The 20,195-nt window shown below is 36.2% G+C and overlaps 1 protein-coding gene, 1 long non-coding RNA gene and 1 pseudogene across 2 annotated transcripts in view; 2 read left to right on the top strand and 1 right to left on the bottom strand.

Moving 5' to 3' along the window:
- Positions 1-20,195, bottom strand: part of LOC138145304 (uncharacterized) — a 73,951-nt gene that overhangs the window by 39,527 nt on the left and 14,229 nt on the right. The window contains exons 2-3 of the long non-coding RNA XR_011164182.1: positions 19,616-19,766; positions 8,017-8,111 (exon numbers count right to left, since the gene is read on the bottom strand). This is a non-coding gene — a long non-coding RNA (uncharacterized lncRNA). The remainder of the gene's footprint in view (positions 1-8,016; positions 8,112-19,615; positions 19,767-20,195) is intronic.
- On the top strand, positions 6,608-7,423 carry LOC138145386 (olfactory receptor 14A2-like; annotated as a pseudogene).
- On the top strand, positions 9,016-9,945 carry LOC138145302 (olfactory receptor 14A16-like). The gene has a single exon (XM_069066941.1). The coding sequence runs from the start codon at positions 9,016-9,018 to the stop codon at positions 9,943-9,945; it is 930 nt and encodes a 309-aa protein (XP_068923042.1).

The raw sequence follows: 20,195 nt of genomic DNA, 5'->3' as shown, positions 1-20,195 counted from the left end.
TCTCTCTCTCTCTCTCTCTCTCTCTCTGTCTCTGTGTGTGTGTGTGTCTCTCTGTCTCTCTCTCACTCCCTCCCTCTCCCTCTCTCTCTTTCTCTCTTCCCCCTCCCTCCCTTTCTCAGAAAAGTTGATATCTTCATCACTTCTTTTTGCATCTCAATAAATGTATCAGGCATTGTGGTGGGTGCTAGGAAGAGAGAGACAATATTCGTGCTAGATTGTTAAATGACACCCACTTTCTTATAACAAGTGGAGAATTTAAAAAGATAATGGTTGTTATGAGGTTTGTTGCTTTTTTCTAAGAGATACAGAAGAATAGTTTTTGTTGTTGGGTCTGTTTGTTGTTTGGAGAAGGGGTGCTATATTGATTTATATTATTTTGTGGAATATGAAACTTTTTCTGAAAGAAAAATTGTTTTAAATGTGATATGATGGTTACTGGGATGCTTATGTTGTTAGCAATATAAGTCATAATATCTAGGTATCATAGAGTCCTCAAGTGTTCCCCCCCCCACATTTCCCAAGGGTCGTGCTAACAAACTGGCTATAGGCTTTAAGATTTGAGTTGATCAGGGACTGTAGGGCCCTTAGCACTGATTAATTATAGAATCACTCAGGATATCTGTAGTTCTATCATCCTCAGAGAATCATGGAAAACTTAGAAAAGCTTGAATCTCAGAAGGAAAATAAAATGATGTAAGAATCTAACAAATATATGAACCTCAGAGAAAGAACTGAACTATATACTAAGAAATCTGATTCCCTAAAACCACTTTAAATGCTATGATTGAAGTAGAAAAGTGACAAGCATAGCTAAGAAGACATCAGGGTTTGCCACCTCAGTATACTTACTGTGACTGAGGAAAAGGGGGATCCTCCTAGGACCAGAAATCAGAAGAAAGGAAATGAAGGTTTTGTCAACCACACATTTTACCATTCGGTATATGAATATCCTTTACTTTCGAAAGTTTCCTCCATCTCTACATAACCCTGTAGGTGCCTGAATGGAGAACAGATAGTCTTGTGTCAAGCAATGGATTGAAGAAGTGAATGGAATGAGGTATAAATTTCTACCTTTTCTTATCAAAATATAAATACATCAGTGACTTTGAGTCCAAGATTAGAATAAATATGAGAAAACCAATCTTAAATGTCCATAAATATGAAAAACTATGCTAGCAAAGGGAGAAAGGTTGTTACAACTTGCATCTGTGATTTTAAACAGGTTCTTGGGTATGAAAATCAAGCCAAATTTGGAAAATTTAAAGAGAATGTGAAGATTGCTTTAAGTAAACTCTTACATCTTTATATTCTTTACTAAGTTTTAGCACTCAGGTCACTCATGATCATCCCTTACTAGCCAGTGAGAATTCAATTTAGTCTCCCCTCCTGGACTATGATTCTACTAACTCAGAAATAACTTTCTTTGTGGTGTAGCCTGTTCCAGAGTCACCTATCCTTTCTCTATAATATTCAGGCAAAATACTCTTTCCAATATATGATGTCAAATAAGTATTTGGAAAAAAAGAGTACATGCAATAAAACTATCTCTTTAATGGTAAAATTCAAGAAGCATAATACAGTGAGGCTCAGCATTTTAGGTAATCTTAGGCCATACTTTGGGGTACAGTGAGCTTTCTAATGATTCGTGGTTTATAGACTAAGTGATACCTGAAAGTCTAACCACAAAAAATCTATCAGCAAATATTTACTAAGGTCCTAAAGAAGGTCAATCACTGTACCAGGGGATAGGGATTCAAAGACAGTGGGAAAAACAGTCCTTAACTTCAGTCTTTGGAATAGACAGGGAAAAATCACAGAGATGTAAGATGGAACACTGTATGTCAGTAAAGGAGGGAAGCTAGGTGGTACAGTGCATGGAAAACTGGGCTGGAAATCAGTAATAATCATGTTTTTGAGTTCAAATATGGCCTCAGACACTTACTATCTCCATGACCCTGGGCAAGTCACAACTCTATATGCTTCAGCTCATCTGTAAAATGAGCTGGAGATGTAAATGATAAACTACTCCAGTATTTTTTCCATGAAAACCCCAAAAGTGGTCACGAAGAGTTGGAAACAATTGAAATAACTGAACAATAATATAATGTTGTTATAGGTAATAAGGTTATTTTGACTGGACATTAGAATGGATTAAGGTAGAGAAGATAAACATGCACTATGACTGGAAATAAGGTTTGGTTCCTCTTTCAGAAAACATTTAAAAATCAAAAATAAGAGTTTATATTTTATTCTATGAGAATTAGTGAGTCATCTGGGGTTTAATGAGTGGGGGAGCGACATGTTTGATTTTATGCTTTAGGAAAAACAGTTTGGCAGACTGTGACAGATAAATTTTAAAAGGGAGAGACTTGGGAGAAGTCTAAGAAGAATAAGATGAGGGAAAACAGACATTTTGGTAAAAGTACAAGAACTTTGATTAAAATTATACCTCTTGAAATCAATATTTGAATTCCAAAAGGTCTTCATATTAAGAAAATAGACAATCCCTCTTCCTTGCCTTGCTCATCACTGCTTCTGTACTGATGCTCATAACATACATAGAATCTCTCCCCTTCCAACATGAGTATTTATATCTTTTGAAATCCTAACCAAACTCTAATTAGAAGATACAGCACTATACTAGATGATAATTGACAATGATCTGAATTAGAATGGTGGCTTAGTAAATGAAATTAAAAGGACTAATTTGGGGGACATGGTGATAGAAAGAACACTATGTGAAAACTGATTGAATGTGAGAAGACGGAGTAAGAGCGGCATGAAAAGGAGAGCAGTAAATTTATGAATCTGATGATTAACAGGATGATGGCACTCTTAAAGAAATAAGGGAGCTGAGAAGCAGGGGATCTGTGGAGAATGGGGAAAATAATGGGTGGGTTTGAGACATATTGCTTTTGAGATAGCTAAAGGACATCCACTTGGGAATATCCAATACATAATGCAATGTTATAACTTCAGAGAGAGAGACTAGGGCAGGAAATATAGTTATGAGATTCATCCTCATAGGAAAAATGAACAAACCCATGTGAAATAATAAGGTTACTGACAGAACATGAAGAGAAAGGATAGAAGAAAGCCTTTGGCATAAACCCAGTTAGAGGGCATGATGGGACAGTGATGATGCAGCAAGAGAAACTAAGAATTAGTTGTCAGGTATTAGGACAAACAAGAGAACAGAATAACAAAAATCCAGAGAAGAAACACTATAGAGAAGAGAGTGCTCAAGAGTGTCAAATATTACACAGAAGTCAAGAAGAATGAGGTTATTTTTTAAATCTGTCAGACATACACATTAATAAATTATTGTTGGATTTGAAAATTATAGTTTCAGTTGACTCATTAGGTCATATGTCAGATTAAAGGGAGTTTATAAGAAGGAAAGAAGAGGCAGTGGAGATAAAAAGTATGGATAGCATTTTTCTAAGACTTTTACTAGGAATAGAAATATTATAGAGCCTATTTAGGTGTTTTTAAGGATAACAGAAATTTTATATCCCAGAAAACGAATGAGTAGTTAGGGAAAGACTGAATATTAGAGGTAGAGAAGAGGCTGATAATCGAGGGAAAACCTTAAAAAGGGATGGAATCAAGGATATACATAGAGGATGTTACTCTTGTCAGGAGAAGTGCTACTTTAAATCTTCATCAGAGACTAAAGTTAAAGCAGGAGAGAATGGGAAAAATGTCAATTAGTTTTGAGTTGAAAAGAAAGTGGAAATAATTTTCAACCATATTGGTCTCTATTTTCTAAATGAAGTAAGACATGACATCTTCACTTGTGCAAATTTTTGGGATGAAATGTATGGGAAATATAAGGAAAGAAAATAAATTTGGGAGCAGCCAAGAGGACCAGTTGCAATTATATGGCATAAACTGGCAGTGAACTGTCAGTAGAGTTTTGTGACTTTACCCTGCTCTATTTAGCAGTACATGAGAAAAATTATGAGGTAAGTGGTTAAAGTAACTAAAAGTTAGGTTTTGTCAAGTTGTAATCTGCAATAAAACAAGGCAGTAAGTGATTCAAGAGTAGAGATAAATATCCAGTTTAACTGGTAAATTATAGAAACATGATCAAGAAGGGAAGAAAGTAAAATCAGATTAATCATGATTGCCAAGCAAATTTTTGAGGGATGCAGGAACAAGAAAAAGATCAGATAGTTTGCTTCAATCTGGATTCAAACTCAGTTCTTTCTAGTTCTTTTTCTGGATGTAGACATATCTCTCCATCATGAGTCTTTTGGGGTTGACTTATAACCCTGCATTGCTGAGAAGAGTCCTGTCTATCAAATCTGGTCGTCAAACATATGTTGTGTCTGTAACTGTGTATAAGTTTCTCCTGGTTCTACTCTTCTCACTCAGCATCAGTTTGTATAAGCCTCTCCAGGTAAATATGAAGTCCATCTGACCCTCGTTTCTTATAGTATAATGGTATTCCATTACATTCATATACCACAACTTATTCAGCTATTCCCCAATTGATGGGCACCCCCTTAATTTCCAATTCTTTGCCACCACAAAAAGAACTGCTATAAATATTTTTGTACATATGGGTCTTCCTCCCACTTCTATGATCTCTTTGGGATACAACCCTAGAAGTGGTATTGCTGTGTCAAAGGGTATGAAATTATTTATAGCCCTTTGGGCATAGTTCCAGATTGCTCTCCAGAATGGTTGGATCAGTTCACAACTCCACCAGCAATTCATTAGTGTTCCAATTTTTCCACATCCTCTCCAGCATTTGTCATTTTCCTGTTTTGTCATCTTGGCCAATCTGACTGGTGAGATGTGGTACCTCAGAGTTGTTTTGGTTTGCATTTCTCTAATCAATAATGATCTAGAGCATTTTTTCATATGCTTATAGGTATCTTTAATTTCTGGGAAAGAATTTTTACAACCTATGTCTCTGATAAAGGACTCGTTTCTAAAATATACAGAGAATTGAGTCAAATCTATAAGTATATAAGTCATTCCCCAATTGATAAATGGTCAAAGGATATGAACAATTTTCAGAGGAAGAATTTAAAGATATCTATGAGCATATTTATGCCTTTCGAAATCTTGACCAAACTCTAATAACTTCTGTGCAAATTCTATTAAGTAAAAACCTGTCCATTGATTTTGCCAGTCAGAAACAAGTAATACTCTGTCTCACAACTCTCTGAGCTTTTTTTTCCTCCTCCCATGCATTTTATTCCATTCTACTTTGAATTATATTCATTTGAATATTTTACTTGTTCCCCTGACAGGTTGGAAACATCTTGAGGCCTAGAAATGATTCATATTTTTAAACTATACAGGTTTAGAATAGAGGCTTGTATAGAGCAAGTCCTTGATAAATGTCTTATCAAATGTTATGGTTGATCCATCCATTATAATTCCTTTACCTCATGCCCAAATGCAAACATCTATTTATATATGACCTTAGAGATAAATATTGGGTCTAAGAGGTATAGGATGGGAAATAATTCATGAGAATATGAGCATATGTGTGTTTGAGTTCCAGGGGTGTTTTAATGGGGGCAAGGTGAAGCAAAACCTAAAGTGGTGCTTGGGAGTGGAGGGAACAATTTTTCTACATGCTATATATTCTTCAAATCATCAGAGATTCAACACAGAAGCTAATGATTTGGGAATTGTTTTTCCATTTGAGGATAGATTAACATTTCAACAAGGCTGGTCTAGGTTAGTGGTAACCAACAGAGATCTTGAAATTGAAAAGGCCATGAGGAAGTCTAATATATAACACTACATTCATCTGCATGACATTTCTGGTCTATTGGGCAGATTATATGTCAAGATGACTTGACTATTTGAACAAGTCCAGGGCAGTGGACATCATCTGAAATTACTAGATAATCTATATCACTCTCAGTCTGAAAGGATGGGAAGACAATCTTTTTTTTTAACAGAATGTTAAGGTAGGCCTCAGCTAAGTAACGTTGTGAGCTTTCAAAATAGCCTCGGAAGCAGGAAACCTGGATTAACACCTTCATTCTGACACTCCATGGATAACCACTGAAAAGTCACTTAACTTTTCTAAGCTCCAATGTCTTATGTTTAAATTATTAATAATACTACCAGAATCGTGCCCCTAAAAAGAGATCTTATAATGAAAATGAAAATCATCCATTGAGATACAGCTATTGTTACTAAATTTTTCATGGTAAGGGTATTGTTCAGAGATTCCTAGATAATCTGAAATGTAGAACAGTCTTAAAAATCATTGACTTCAGGAGTTCTTAGCCCTTTTTTGCTTCATGAGCCCTTTGGCAATGTGGTGAAGCCTATGGACAAATTTCTAAGAATCCTTTCTCTAAAAGTTATTAAAATATTTAAGATTAAAATGGAAACAAACTACAGGGAAATATATCAAAATATTTAGGTTCATGAACTTGAGGTTGAAATCCTCTGAACTAGTTCCATTACTTCATTTTTAAAATAGGAAAATTAAGGCAGAAAGAACTGTCATTTACCCAAAGTCACAAAGCGATCCTAAGCCAAAGTTACCTGACATGTTTTTCTTGTTCTTTGGCATCTGTTTCATTTCTCCATGCAGATAGTAGAGAATATCCTCTAATCCTAGAACATGGCCAATCTCACTGTAGTGACAGGATTCCTCCTCATGGGTTTTACAAACACTTTGAGAGCTATAGGTCTTACATGCCATCCCCTTCTTGCTAATCAACCTGGTGGCTCTGATGGGTAACATACTCATTTGCACCCTCGTCTCTCTTGATGGAAACTTCCATACACCTATGCACTTCTCCCTAAAAACCTTGCCCTTTTTAGACCTCTGTCTTATTTCCATCACAGTCCTCAAATCAATTACAAACTCTCTAAGCCACAGCTGTTCCATCTCTTCTTTTTGGGGGGTAGGGGATGTCACAGCTCTTTTGAAATATGTTATTTGTATCATAAGAGCTTTTTCTCCTCACAGTGATGTCCTATGACCACTATGTGGTTATCTGTCAGCCCCTGCACTATGAGTTCATCATGACCAGAGGGGTTTGTGAAGATGGCAGCTGTTTCCTGGCTCAGTGGAGGTTTGTTAGGAGCTCTGTACTCAGTGAGTACATTCACTTTGCCCCTCGGTGGTACCAAGGAGATCCACCAGTTATGCTGTGATGTCCCTGCCTTACTCAGAATGTCTTGCTCTGAGACATACCTTGCAGCTGATGTCAATATGGCTTTTGGATTTGATTTAGGAAGTTTCTGCTCTATTTATATCACAATCTCTTACAGCCATATATTCTAAACTATAGTGAAGATTCCAACCACAGAGGGTAGGCCAAAAGTCTTCTCTACGTGCCTTCCCCACCTCATTGTTCTCATGGTTTTTATCACAACATGTGTCATTCATTACTTATCTGAAGTCACCCCAGGAATCTCAGTTCTAGATTGACAATATGAGTTGGTTCTAGATGATCTACATGACATAGACAGCTCTAGAGCAGAGTTTTGTATGTAGCAGAAAGTTGATAGTGTTAGTGAAACATACTTATCAGTAATTCCTTTGTCTTGTGCAGAAAGTAGAGGTTTGTTTCTATCTATCTTTAAGGAGAGTAGAGGGTTCTTCATGTATGCCTTTCTATGTTAACTTATGAGTTTATGAGGATGGATAATAATAACAGCTAACGTTTTACATAGCATTTACCATGTGCTAGGTACTATTCTAAGAGATTTATGATTATTATTTCATATGACCCACACAACAACCCTGGGAGGTAGGTGTTATTATTGTCCCTGTTTTACAAATGAGGAAGCTGAAGTAAACAGAAGTTAAGTGATTTATCTAGAGTTCCACAACTAATAAGTGTCTGAGTCTGAATTTAGATTCAGGTCTTCCTAACTACAGGTCTAACACTCTATCCACTGCTCCACCTAGATGCCTGGAAATAGATGGGTACTTTAACTCAAGCAAGATGAATGAGACTCCCAAGGGACAGTCATTCCCCATTCTGGTTTCATCATACAAAGAGAGTAGAATAGACTCACCACAAATAAAGTTGATTTGAGAATTAGTTCTCCAGTTGATAATGGATTTGCATTTCAAGATGGCTGTTCAGAGTTACTGGTGGCTTGGTCTTTGACTAAGAGAGAATATAAAATTAAAATGACCCAGGTTTGCACCAAATCCATGACACTGACTTCCATTGCATGACAATTTTATTATTCTGAGGTATTAAGGCTCTCAATATGACAGTGTCTTGGTTGGGTTACCATCTTGGGCGATGGATATCATTTAAGATTATGAAAGAATTGATATCACTAACATTCTTGAAGAATGGGAAGAAAGTCATTTGTTTATGAAGAGAAAGTTCAGGCTTGCCTCGATACAAGAACCTGGAGTAGCTTTCAATGCAGCTTCGGAATCAGAAACACATGGTTAGCAATCAAGTTCTGACAATTTTTGCATGACCACTAGAAAGTCTCATAACTTCCCTGAGATATGGTATCTTATGTTCAAAATGGTATAATGCTACTTGACCAATCTGTCTCACAGGGTTCTTGTGATGATAGTGCTCTATAACCCTTGAAATACATTGCTATTGTAATCATCTTTTTCAAGCTGTGGATACTATTCCTAGAAACACAGATCCTCTAGAATGTAGAAGAGCCCTTAGAAATCATTTAGTTCAGAGATTCATAGCCTGACTTGTGTCCTGGACTGCTTCTTATGAAGCCCTACCAGCTCCTTTTCAGATTAGCAGATTTAAATGCATAAATTTCAAAAGAATCATCCATGAGGAAATATACTTATCAAAATACGTTTTCTAAAAATTCCTGGATCTAAAGTTAAGACTCTCTGATATACTTTCATCTCATTTAGCAAATGACAAAACCAAAGCACTGTGATTTTTACAAGGTCACAGAGGAGGTCTGAACCAAAGTCTCTTGACACCCATCACACTGAGTGTTCTCATTTACTTCTTTTTTCTATTCAGACAGTCAAGAGAACTCCCTGAGCATGGCCAACCTCACCATGGCGACAGCATGGCCAACCTCACCATGGCGACAGGATTCCTCCTGATGGGCTTTTCCAACACCTGGGAGCTACAGGTCTTACATGCCTTGCTCTTCTTACTGATATACCTGGTGGCTCTGATGGTGAACCTGCTCATTTTCACCCTCATCTCTCTTGATGAGCACCTCCACTCCCCCATGTACTTCTTTCTGAAGAACCTGTCCTTTTTAGATCTTTGCTTTATTTCTACCACACTCCCTAAATCTATCACAAATTCCTTGTGTGGTGGCCGTTCCATTTCTTTCATGGGGTGTGTCTTACAGTTCTTTTTAGTAATTTTCTTTGCAGCATCAGAGCTTTTTCTCCTCACAGTGATGTCCTATGACCGCTATGTGGCCATCTGTCAGCCCCTGCACTATGAAGTCATCATGACCAGAAGGACTTGTGTGAAAATGGCAACTGTTTCCTGGCTCAGTGGAGGTTTGTTGGGGACCCTGTATTCAAGTAGCATATTCACTTTGCCCTTCTGTGGCTCCAAGGAGATTTATCAATTCTTCTGTGACTTCCCTTCATTACTTAGGCTCTCCTGCTCTGATAGACATATTGGAGTAGATGTGACTTTGGCTTTTGGGGTTGCTTTAGGGATTCTCTGCTTTATTTCCATAGCTATCTCTTATGGTCCCATACTCTCAACTGTGCTGAAGATTCCAACCACAGAGGGAAGGTCAAAAGCCTTCTCCACTTGCATGCCCCACCTCATTGTTCTCATGGTTTTTATAACTACAGGTGTCATTGCTTATCTAAAGCCACGCCAGGAATCTTACTCAGTTCTAGATCTGTTGTTATCTATATTCTATACAGTGGTACCCCCAACCCTGAATCCTATCATCTATAGCCTAAGGAACAAGGACATCAAGACTTCTCTGAAGAAGCTAATAGCTGGGAAATACCTCTCATAGGGATTAACACTAAGGTCTTTTCCCTGATTGTATGACTGTTATATTTAAAAAGAAAAAAAAAGGAAATCACATGTGGCCTTTATGTGCTTATTGACTGGAATGCTTTCCTTGTTTGCCCATGTCAAAGTTATTAATTAGGAAATGCTGTCTCTTAGAAATTATCAATAAATGATGTTCAAAATATATATACTCAGTGAATAAGTTATTTTGACTATTATAAATCCCCAAATTAACTATAAAGTACATATGAAGAAAGATACTATCTGCATCCAGAGAAAGAAGTGATAAATAGAAGTACGTATACAATCACTTTACATATATATATACCTATTTGTGTCTAATGATGTTCATGTCTAGGGCAGGGGATGGGTGATGGAAGAAAAAAGAGAACTCAATAAATTTTTGTTAAATTTAATTTAATTGATGCATGATGGCCCAAGACAAAATAACACAATTATCAACTGCCCTCCAAAATTTTCACCAAGCAAAATAAGAATGCCCTCCCTAAGTAGAAGCAAAGTTCCAAACAAAAACTTACTTTCTTTTATACTCCTTAAGGAGATCATTTCAACTTGGTGACCTTTCTAAATTTATTTTTCTTTTTGTCTTTTTTGGGGGGGGGGAGGGGAGAGCAGGGCAATTGGGGTTAGAAACAGGACTTCTGCACAGCTCAAGCTTCCACCTTGCCCTATTCAGGTAAATGGGTACTCTAAACAAACTTTGGAGCTACAGAACCCACAAAATGACAAAGAGAAGCTAACCTCCTGCTGAGGACAGCCCCGTAGGCCAGCAGGAATCAGACAGCTCGGCGCTCTGGGAGCCAAGCCCATCCCCACCCCAAGATTTTAGCCCCAGGGTGGGCCTGACCAACCACTGGCTGTAGGGATTCCATATCGCCAGTATCTTTGGTGATCCAGAATTATCAACACATAGACACTAAGGACAAAGTGAGAGGTCAGTGCAGTATGGACTTTGGGACCCAGTAGTTGGGAGTGCATTGGCTTTTGCCCCCGGGGAAAGAAGCTGCTGAGGGCTGCAATACAGCCACCACCATGTGGCAGCTTCAGCTACTGGCCTGCAGAGTATAGGGGGAGCAAGCCACCAGTCTGAGGGGTAATCATTCTTGTTTTAACCTGATTGGACCTGGATTGTGGTCTAGGGTGGAGGTCCTGGGGTGTGCAACCAGCTTGCCAGAGCAGAGAGGACACCCAAATAATACCTCCAACAGCTGAGAAAACCCCAGCATTTGGAATGAAGCTCCCCCATCTAGTGGCAGAGTCCTACTGTGGTAAAAAGCTCAAAAGTCAAGTAATTGAGTGGCAAAATGACCAGGCAAAGGAAGCAAACCAAGCAAAGGAATCCAACTTTACATTCCTATTTTGGGGACAAAAAGGATCAAAGCATGGAACAGGAGGAAGACAGTGAAGTCAGAACTCCTGCACCAAAAGCTGGTTACAGGCCATAGAGGACCTTAAGAAGCAGATAAGAGAAGTGGAGGAAAAATTGGGAAGAGAAATGAGAACAATGCAAGAAAATTATGAAATGAGAGTCAACAGCCTGACTGAGGAAAATCACACCTTAAAAAACAGACTAACTCAAATGGCAAAAGAGGCTCAAAAAGGCAATGAGTAGAAGAATGCCTTAAAAGCCAAATTTGCCAGATGGAAAAAGAATCTCAAAAGCTCAATGAGGAGAATCATTGCTTCAGAATTAGATTGGAGCAAATGGAAGCTAATGACTTTATGAGAAATCAAGATGCTGTTAAACAGATCCAATCAAATGAAAGAATAGAAGGCAATGTGAAATATCTCATGGGAAAAACCACTGACCTGGAAAATAGATCCCAGAGAGATAATTTAAAAATTATTGGACTACCTGAAAGCCATGACCAAAGTAAGAACCTAGAAATCAACCTCCAAGAAATTCTCAAGGAAAACTGCCCTGATGTTTTAGAGGGCAAAATAGAGGTTGAAAGAATCCACCTATCACACCCTGAAAAAGATCTCAAAAAGAAAACTCCTAGGAATATTATAGCCAGGTTCTGGAATTCCCAGATCAAGGAGAGAATATTGCAAGCATCCAGGAAGAAACAATTTGAACATTGTGGAAACACAATCAGGATAACTCAGGATCTGCAGCTTCTACACTGAGGGATTGAAGGGCTTGGAATATGATATTCTGGAGGTCAAAGGAGCTGGGACTAAAACCAAGAATCACCTACCAGCAAAACTGAGTATCATGTTTCAGGGGAAAATATGGTCATTCAGTGGAATAGAGGACTTTCAAGCATTCTTAATGAAAAAAACAGAGTTGAATAGAAAATTTGACATTCAGATACAAGAAGCAAGAGAAGGTAAACAGGGAAAAGAAATCATAAGGAACTTATCAAAGTTGAACTATTAACATTCCTACATGTAGAAATGATCATTGTAACTGATGAAACATTTCTCAATATGAAAATAGTTGAAGGGAATAGAAATATAAATGCCATATTAGAGGGTATACGGATGTATGAATACATATGTGAATGTATGTGTATATATATATATATATATATATATATATGTTTACAGGTATACATAGATAGAGGGCATAGGAACAATTTAATAGGAAGTGATGATACTTAAAAGGTGAAATGAAGAGGTGAGAGAGGAATATAATGAGAGGAGATGGAGAGAGACAGAATGGGGTAAACTATCTCATACAGAAGAGGCAAAGGAAAATGGCTACAATGGAGGGCAAGAATAGGAAGGCAAAAGGGAATGGGTAAACCTTATTCTCATTGAATTTGGCTTTGGGAGGGAATGACATACACACTAAATAGGGTATCTCACCCTACAAGAGAGTAGGGGGGAAGGGGATAAGAGGGGGGCTGATGGAGGGGAGGGTGGACTGGGGGGAGGGAAGTTGGAAGCACCCACTTTTGGAAAGGGATGGGATCAAAGTATAGAATAAAACAAGTGGGAGGTGAGATAGGAGGGAGGGAAATGTAGCCAGTCTTTTACAATATATCTACTAGGGTAATGTTTTGCATAGCTACACATGTACAACCTATACTGAATTGCTTATCTTCCCAGTAAGGGTGGGTGACAAGGTTGGTAGGGAATGAATCTGGAATTCAAAGCTTTAAAATCAAATGGTTATATATACATATATATACACTATTATTAATACTATTTTACATGTACTTGGGAAATAAGTTATACAGGCACTGGGGCATGGAGATCCACCGTGCCCTACTGGAAAAGTTGAAGGGGGTATGGGAGAAGATATGGGAGAGGGCAGATTGAAGGAGGGGATATCCTGTGGGACTGCTATTTTGGGGCCATGGGTAGGGGAAAAACAGGGAGAAAATTTGTAACTCAAAATCTGGTGGAAATGAATGATGTAAATCAGAAGTTAATAAAGCATTTGAAAAATGAAAAAAAAATAATTAAAATATATATTTGAAATTTCTAATATCCAGAGAAATGAAATGTTAACCAACTCTAGGCTGTTACCTTAGATCTTTCAAATTTCCAAAAATGTTAAGAGATAATAAAAGCCAAACTTAAGCAGCCCCAGGAAAACAGGCACACTGATTCTTATCTCCAGGATCTTTGAATTGGCCTGAAAATTTTACAAAGAATCTTGAAACTGTGCAAGAAAAGTAACAAAACTATTCTTACTTTTTGACATAGTGATTTTACTACTAGGTTAGTGCCAGGAAGAAATAAACCATGTATACAAACTTAATCATTATAGCATAACAATACTAGTGGGGGACCTCAATCTCCCTCTCTCTGAACTTGATAAATCTTAAATCAAAATAAACAAGAAAGAAGTTAAAGAGGTAAATAGAATTTTAGAAAAGGTAGATATGATAGACCTCTGGAGAAAACTGAATGGAAATAAAAAGGAATATATCATCTTCTCAGTGCTCTATGGCACATATGCAAAAATTGAATATAAAGTAGGGCATAAAAACCTCTCAATCTGGTGCAGAAAGACAGAAATATTAAATGTATCCTTTTCAGATCATGATGCAATAAAAATTATATGTAATAAAGAACCATAAAATGAGAGACTAAAAACTAATTGGAAACTAAATAATTTAATCCTAAAGAATGAGTGTTTCAAACAAGAAATCATAGAAACAATCAGTAACTTCATTCAAGACAATTACAATAATAAGACAACACACCAGAAGTTTTATATCTCTGAATATTTATGTAAATAAGATGCAGAAAAAGGAAATCAATAAATTAAGCATACAACTGAAAAAGCTAGGAGAGGAACAAATTGAAATCCCCAATTAAATGCTAAATTAGAAATACCGAAAAGCAAAGGAGACATTCATAAAATTGAAATTAAGAAAACTATTGAACTAATAAATAAAATGAGTTGGTTTTATTAAAAAAAACAATAAAATTGGTAAACCTTTAGCCAATTTGATAAAAAGAAAGAAAAGGAAACAAAATTAATAATTAGCAGTATCAGGAACAGAAAATGGTTTTTTTAATCTGTGTGTCCAAATAACAGTTAATGCAAAGATTATTATATGTGAATATAATATATATTATTATATAACATAATATGTATACTATAACATATGAGGTCTGTATAACATAATATATAACACTCTATTCCAAGAGTTCTAAGCCATTAGCAATAAAAATTACAGAGACATCAAAGAAATATGAGAATAGTTGTATGAAATAGAGCAGTATGGACAACAGAATGAATTTTGCAGTGACTTACACTGAGTGTACATTGTTTGTATTGATGCCAAAATTAAATGACTGCTATTTATATTCCAAATTCAGGCTGCTATGTATTTTGTAAGTGATCAGAAGGTATCTGAGGCCCTTCCTGGGTAAGGAGCAGAGCACAGACCAGGAGGGCAGTGACTACACCTCTCCCCAGACCACATCATTTTGGAAGCACTGAAAACTTCCAAACCAACAGAATTAGTTCTGAAAATATCAGTGCAAAAAACCTTAAGGTTAGGACAGTGCTCTTCCACACACACACACACACACACACACACACACACAGAGATGCACACACACACACACACACCCCAGGAACAGAGTACAATCTTAACAAAATTTCAAAATCAAGAAAGAGGGCAAAAAAAATGAGCAAAAAATAACAACAAAATATTGACCATAAAAATCAACTAGGGTGATAGGAAAGATTAAGACACAAACTTGGAATAAGCCAATGAAGTCAAAAGAGCTACAAGCAATGCCTCAGAGGAAAAAATGTGAATTGAACACCAGTCCAACAGGAATTCCTGAAAGACCTGAAAAATATTTTCAAAATCAACTCAGAGTTGTAGAAAAAAATAGGCAAAGAAATAAGAGCAAAGGAAGAATGTTATTTTAAAAAATTAATAGCTTGGCAAAAGAGGTAAAAAAAAAATTACTGAAGAAAACACCTTAGAAAATAGTAGGTCAAATTGAAAAAATGGTATAAACTTCACTAATGAGAAAAATTCTTTAGAAATTATAATTGGGTGCCTGGAAGTTAATAGCTCAATGACACAAAAAAAAAACAATAAAACAAAGTCAAAACAATGAAAAAATAGAAGAAAATGTGAAATAATTCATCAGAAAAAAAATTGACCTGAAAAACAGATTGGGGAAAGTTAATTTAACATTATTGTACTACCTGAAAACTATGATCAAAGAAAGAGCATAGACATCATATTTCACAAAACTATGAAAGAAAACTGCCCCCCAAATCCTAGAATGAGGGTAATATAAAAATTGAAAAAAAATCCTCAGATCACCACTTGAAAGAGAGCCCAAAATGAAACTTCCCATAAATATGATAGCCAAATTTCAGAGTTTTCAGGTCAAAGAGAAAATACCTCAAGAAGCTAAAAAAGACACCTTTCAAATTTTAACAGCACCACAGTCAGGATCATAGAAAACTTAGTATCTTTCATGTTAAAGGAGTTTAGGATGGACGGCTTGTAGTTTGATATTACATAAGGCAAGAGAACTGGGGCTACAGTCAAAGATAACCTATCCAGCAAAACTGAGTGCAGTCCTTCAAGGGAAAAATGGATATTTAATTATAGGATTTTGAAACATTCCTATTGAAAAGACTAAAGCTGAATAGAAAATTTGACTTTCAAATAAAAGATTCAAGCAAGGCATTAAAAAAGTAAACATGAAAGAGAAATCATAAGGAACTCAATAAAGCTAAACTGTTTACATTTCTGTATGGGAAGATGAGATATGTAACTTCTAAGAACTTTTTATCATTTTTAAGGACATTAGAAGGATTCTACATAGAAAGAGTGGCAGAAGTGAATTGATTATGTTGGGATGATGTAAAAAAATGATAGGAGAGAAGCAGAATGACCTGAGGAGAAGGGAAAAGAAGAGGTAGAATGAGCAAAATTATCTTAGTAAAAGAGACACAAAAGGAAGAGCTTTTAGAGTGGAGGGGGAAAACTGAGGGAGGCAGAAAATTCTAGAACCTCACTCTCTTGGTTCAAAGAGAGGGAAAAAATACATACATACACACACACTTAATTGTGTATGGAAATTCATCTTACCCAACATCAAAGTAGGAGGGGAAGGGAGTAAGAAAAAAGAAAATGGAAGTGATCAAATGAGAGGGTGGATAAATGAAGGCAGTGGTCAGAAGAGAAACAGACTTTAAAGGAGGAACAGGATAAAAAGAGTAAAGAATAAACAAAAGGAAATAGGATGGAGAGAAATTCAGTTACTAATTATAACTGTGAATGTAAATGAGATGAATTAACTATGAAGTAGAAGCCGATAGCAAAATAGATTTTTAAAAAACAGAATTCAACAATATGATGTTTTCAAGAAACATACTTGAAAAAGAGAGAAATGCACAAAGTTAAAATAAGGAGCTGAAGCAGAATCTCTTGTACTTCAGCTAAAGCAAAATAAGCAGGGATAGCAATTATCATCTTAGACAAAGCAAAAGGGAAAATGTTTCTTGTTCACTCCTTTAGTCAATCTTTCCCAACATCAGCATCATTTCCAATGAGTCCTGTCTTCTCATTATGTAGCTAAAATATTTAAGCTCCAGCCTCAGTATTTGCTGTTCCAATTAATAGTCTAAAATATTTGTTATTCCAATGAATAGTCTCAATTAATTTCTTTAAGTATTGACTGATTTGATCTCCTTGCTGTCCAAAGGACTCTCAAAAGTCTCCTCCAGTACCACAATCTAAAAGCATCAATTCTGTGGTGCTGAGTTTTTCTTATAGTTCAACTCATAGCAATACATTAGTAATAGAAAACCATAGCTTTTACTACATGGACCTTCATGAGCAAGGTAATGGTTTTGTTTTTTTAAGACTACCAAGATTTGCCTTCCTACCAAGGAGCAAGTATCTTTTAATTTCATGACTGAAGCCACTGTCTATAGCAACATTTGAGCCCAAGGACGTAGAAACTGACACTGCTCCCATTTCTTCCTCTATTTTGCAAGAAGATATGGGACCAGTCAGCATGACATTAGTTTTTTTTTTTTATTGCAAACCTTCAGTTCCACTTTTCCACTCTCCTTTCCACCCTCATTAAAGGTGTCTTAATTCTTCACTTTCTGCTTCAAAGTGGTAACATCTGCATATCTGACATTGTTGGTATTTTTCCTTGCAACCTTAATTCTAGCTTTTTAGTCATCCCTCCTGGAATTCTACATGATATACTCTGCAGAGAAGTTAAATAAATAAGGTGACAATATAGCCTTGTCATATTCCTCTCCCAATGTTCAATCAGTCAGTTATTCCATGTTTGTTTCTAAGTGTTGCTTCTTGACTCACATACAAGTTCCTCAGGAGACAAAGTGAGATGATCTGATGCTCATTCCATTTTGTTGTAATCCACACAGCCAATAGCTTTAGTATAATCAATGAAGCAGGAGTAGATGCTTTTCTGAAACTGTTTTGTCCATAAGATTATATTGATAATTGTAATGAAAGTGAAATTATTTGCCCATTTTTAAAGTATCCGAAAAAATTTAAAAGTCATATTTCATTTTACAGTTTAAACCTGCTTGTCTCACAGATACAAATAATGTTATCAGAAGGAACCTAGAAACCATTGTCATGGAGCACATAGGGAAACAGGTGGTATTTTCCCCATGCAGAAAGGAATAAAATTGATTAGAGTAATCAAAAGCTACCTAAGAAGATGATGAAAGAAAATTAGCTTTGGATATCTGGATGTTGGCATAATATAAACAAATGGTTCCTGTCTAGGAAAAAAAGTGATCCTAATGAGAGTTCAAAAGAATATATGTGTGTGTGTGTGTGTGTGTGTGTGTGTGTGTGTGTGTATATATATATATATATGTATATGTATACTGATTAAAGGGGCTTTGAAATTTTTTTAAAGATAGAAAATTTCATATTCACATCCACCAAGATAAATGGCATAAAATAAAGGACAGAAGTTGAGAATCCAAGAAGATCACAACACAAGTTCAAAGAAAGAACTAGAAATAAAAGGAATGGGCTAAAAAGTTCATATAAAAATGTCCAAAATTAAGTAACAAACTAGGAGAATTAGAAGTTGTGATTCAAAAGCAAATGATCTCATATATATCACTGAATCTTTGTGTCATGAAACCCGTGACTGAAATATCACTATCAACAGGATTACTTTAATTAAAAGTAGCAGGACAGCTTTTTTAAAAGATGGAGTGTGGCTAGGTAGGATGGTTATTTAAGAAGCTATACTCACATGAGAAATCCTAGAAACATAAGACCAGGAATGGTGAAGTAAAGTGAAGATCAGTGGAGGCACTAACAGAAAATATATGCAAAGTACAGTACAAAAGTCCTAAATACAAAGAAAAAAGAAATGATGAATTCAGGAAAATAATCAGAAACCTGGCAAAGGAAAAGGATGACAGTGATTGGGAGACCAAGTATTAAGACATTTGCTAGACCATTCATATTTATTCTCTCTCTCTTTTTTTCAGAAAAGTAAATAACTTTATGACTGCTTTTTTTAACACCTCAATAAATGCATATTATGTAGCAAGCACTGGACTAGGCTTTGGAAACAGAGAGACAACATTTGTGCCAAATTGTTAAATATTGGCCCCTGTCTTACAACAAATGGAAAATTATAAAAGCTAAGGATTGCTATGAGGTATGGCAATTTTCCTAGTTGTTGCAAAAGCACGTATCTTGTTATTGAGTTTGTTTGTTGCTGGGTGTAGGGGTGTTATACTCATTTAAATTTCATTGTGTGATGTGAAACTCTTTTCTCAATTAAAAAATTAAATATGATGCAATACTTACTGGGATGTTTGCAGTGTTATCTAGATAAGTCACAGAATCTAGGCATCTCAAGTGCCCCCTGATTCCCAAAGGCCATGCTAACAAGCTAACTATAGGTTCTGGGATCAGAGTCATTCAGGGACTCTAGGGCCCATAACATTGGACAACTATAGAAACACTTGAGAGAACTCCAGTTTTGTGATCCCCAGAGAATCCAACCAAAATTAGAGAGCTTAAATCTCAGAAAGAAAACAAATTGATGCAAGAATATAGCAAATATTTCAAGTTAGGGGAAAGAACTGGGTTATATTCTGAAAATTTTGGTTCCTTAAAGACACTTTAAATGCTACAGTAAAAGTATATAGCTAAGCAGACATTGGTGCTTTTTTACCTGGGCATACTTACCGTGACTGAGAATATGGTGGGATCATACTGGGACTAGAAAACAGAAGAAAGGAGATCAGAAGTTTTTGTGAACTGCTCATGTCACCATTGGGTAAAGGAATATCCTTCACTTTTGAAAATATACTCCATCTCTCCACAAGTCTGTAGATTCCTGAATGGAGAATAGATAGTCTTATCTCAAAGAATGGATTAAAGAAGTGAATGGAATAAGAGGTATAAATTTCCACTTTTTCATATCAAAGTACAGATAAATAAGTGACTTTGTGACTGAGAATATAAAAAGGGCAAAACCACTCTTAAATGTCCAGGAATACCAAAAACTATTAGCACAGGCAGAGAGTTTATGACAACTTGTATCTGCAACTTTAAGCAGGTTCTTCGGTATGAAAATCAAGGACAAATGTGACAAAAATTAAAGAGAACATGAAAATTGTTTTAGGCAACATGCTGCTTCTCTATAGTCTTTACTAAGTTTTATTACTCTCTTTTCTGTACCCTTTATAAGCCCAGGTCCATCATGTTGCTGCCTTGCTACCCAATGAGTATTCACTATAGGCTCAACTCCCTTCAGTTATCACCC

Source organism: Petaurus breviceps, unplaced genomic scaffold, assembly GCF_028583685.1.
Source record: "Petaurus breviceps papuanus isolate PSGF00001 unplaced genomic scaffold, PetGlider_PUasm1.0 90734, whole genome shotgun sequence".
Taxonomy (NCBI): Eukaryota; Metazoa; Chordata; class Mammalia; order Diprotodontia; family Petauridae; genus Petaurus; species Petaurus breviceps.
Note: the sequence above shows the minus strand (reverse complement) of the source record. Positions and strands in the feature narration are given on the sequence as shown.

What these genes read in the sequence shown, in the direction of transcription:
- LOC138145302 (XM_069066941.1), top strand. Translation starts at nt 9,016, where the DNA reads ATGGCCAACCTCACCATGGCGACAGGATTCCTCCTGATGGGCTTTTCC.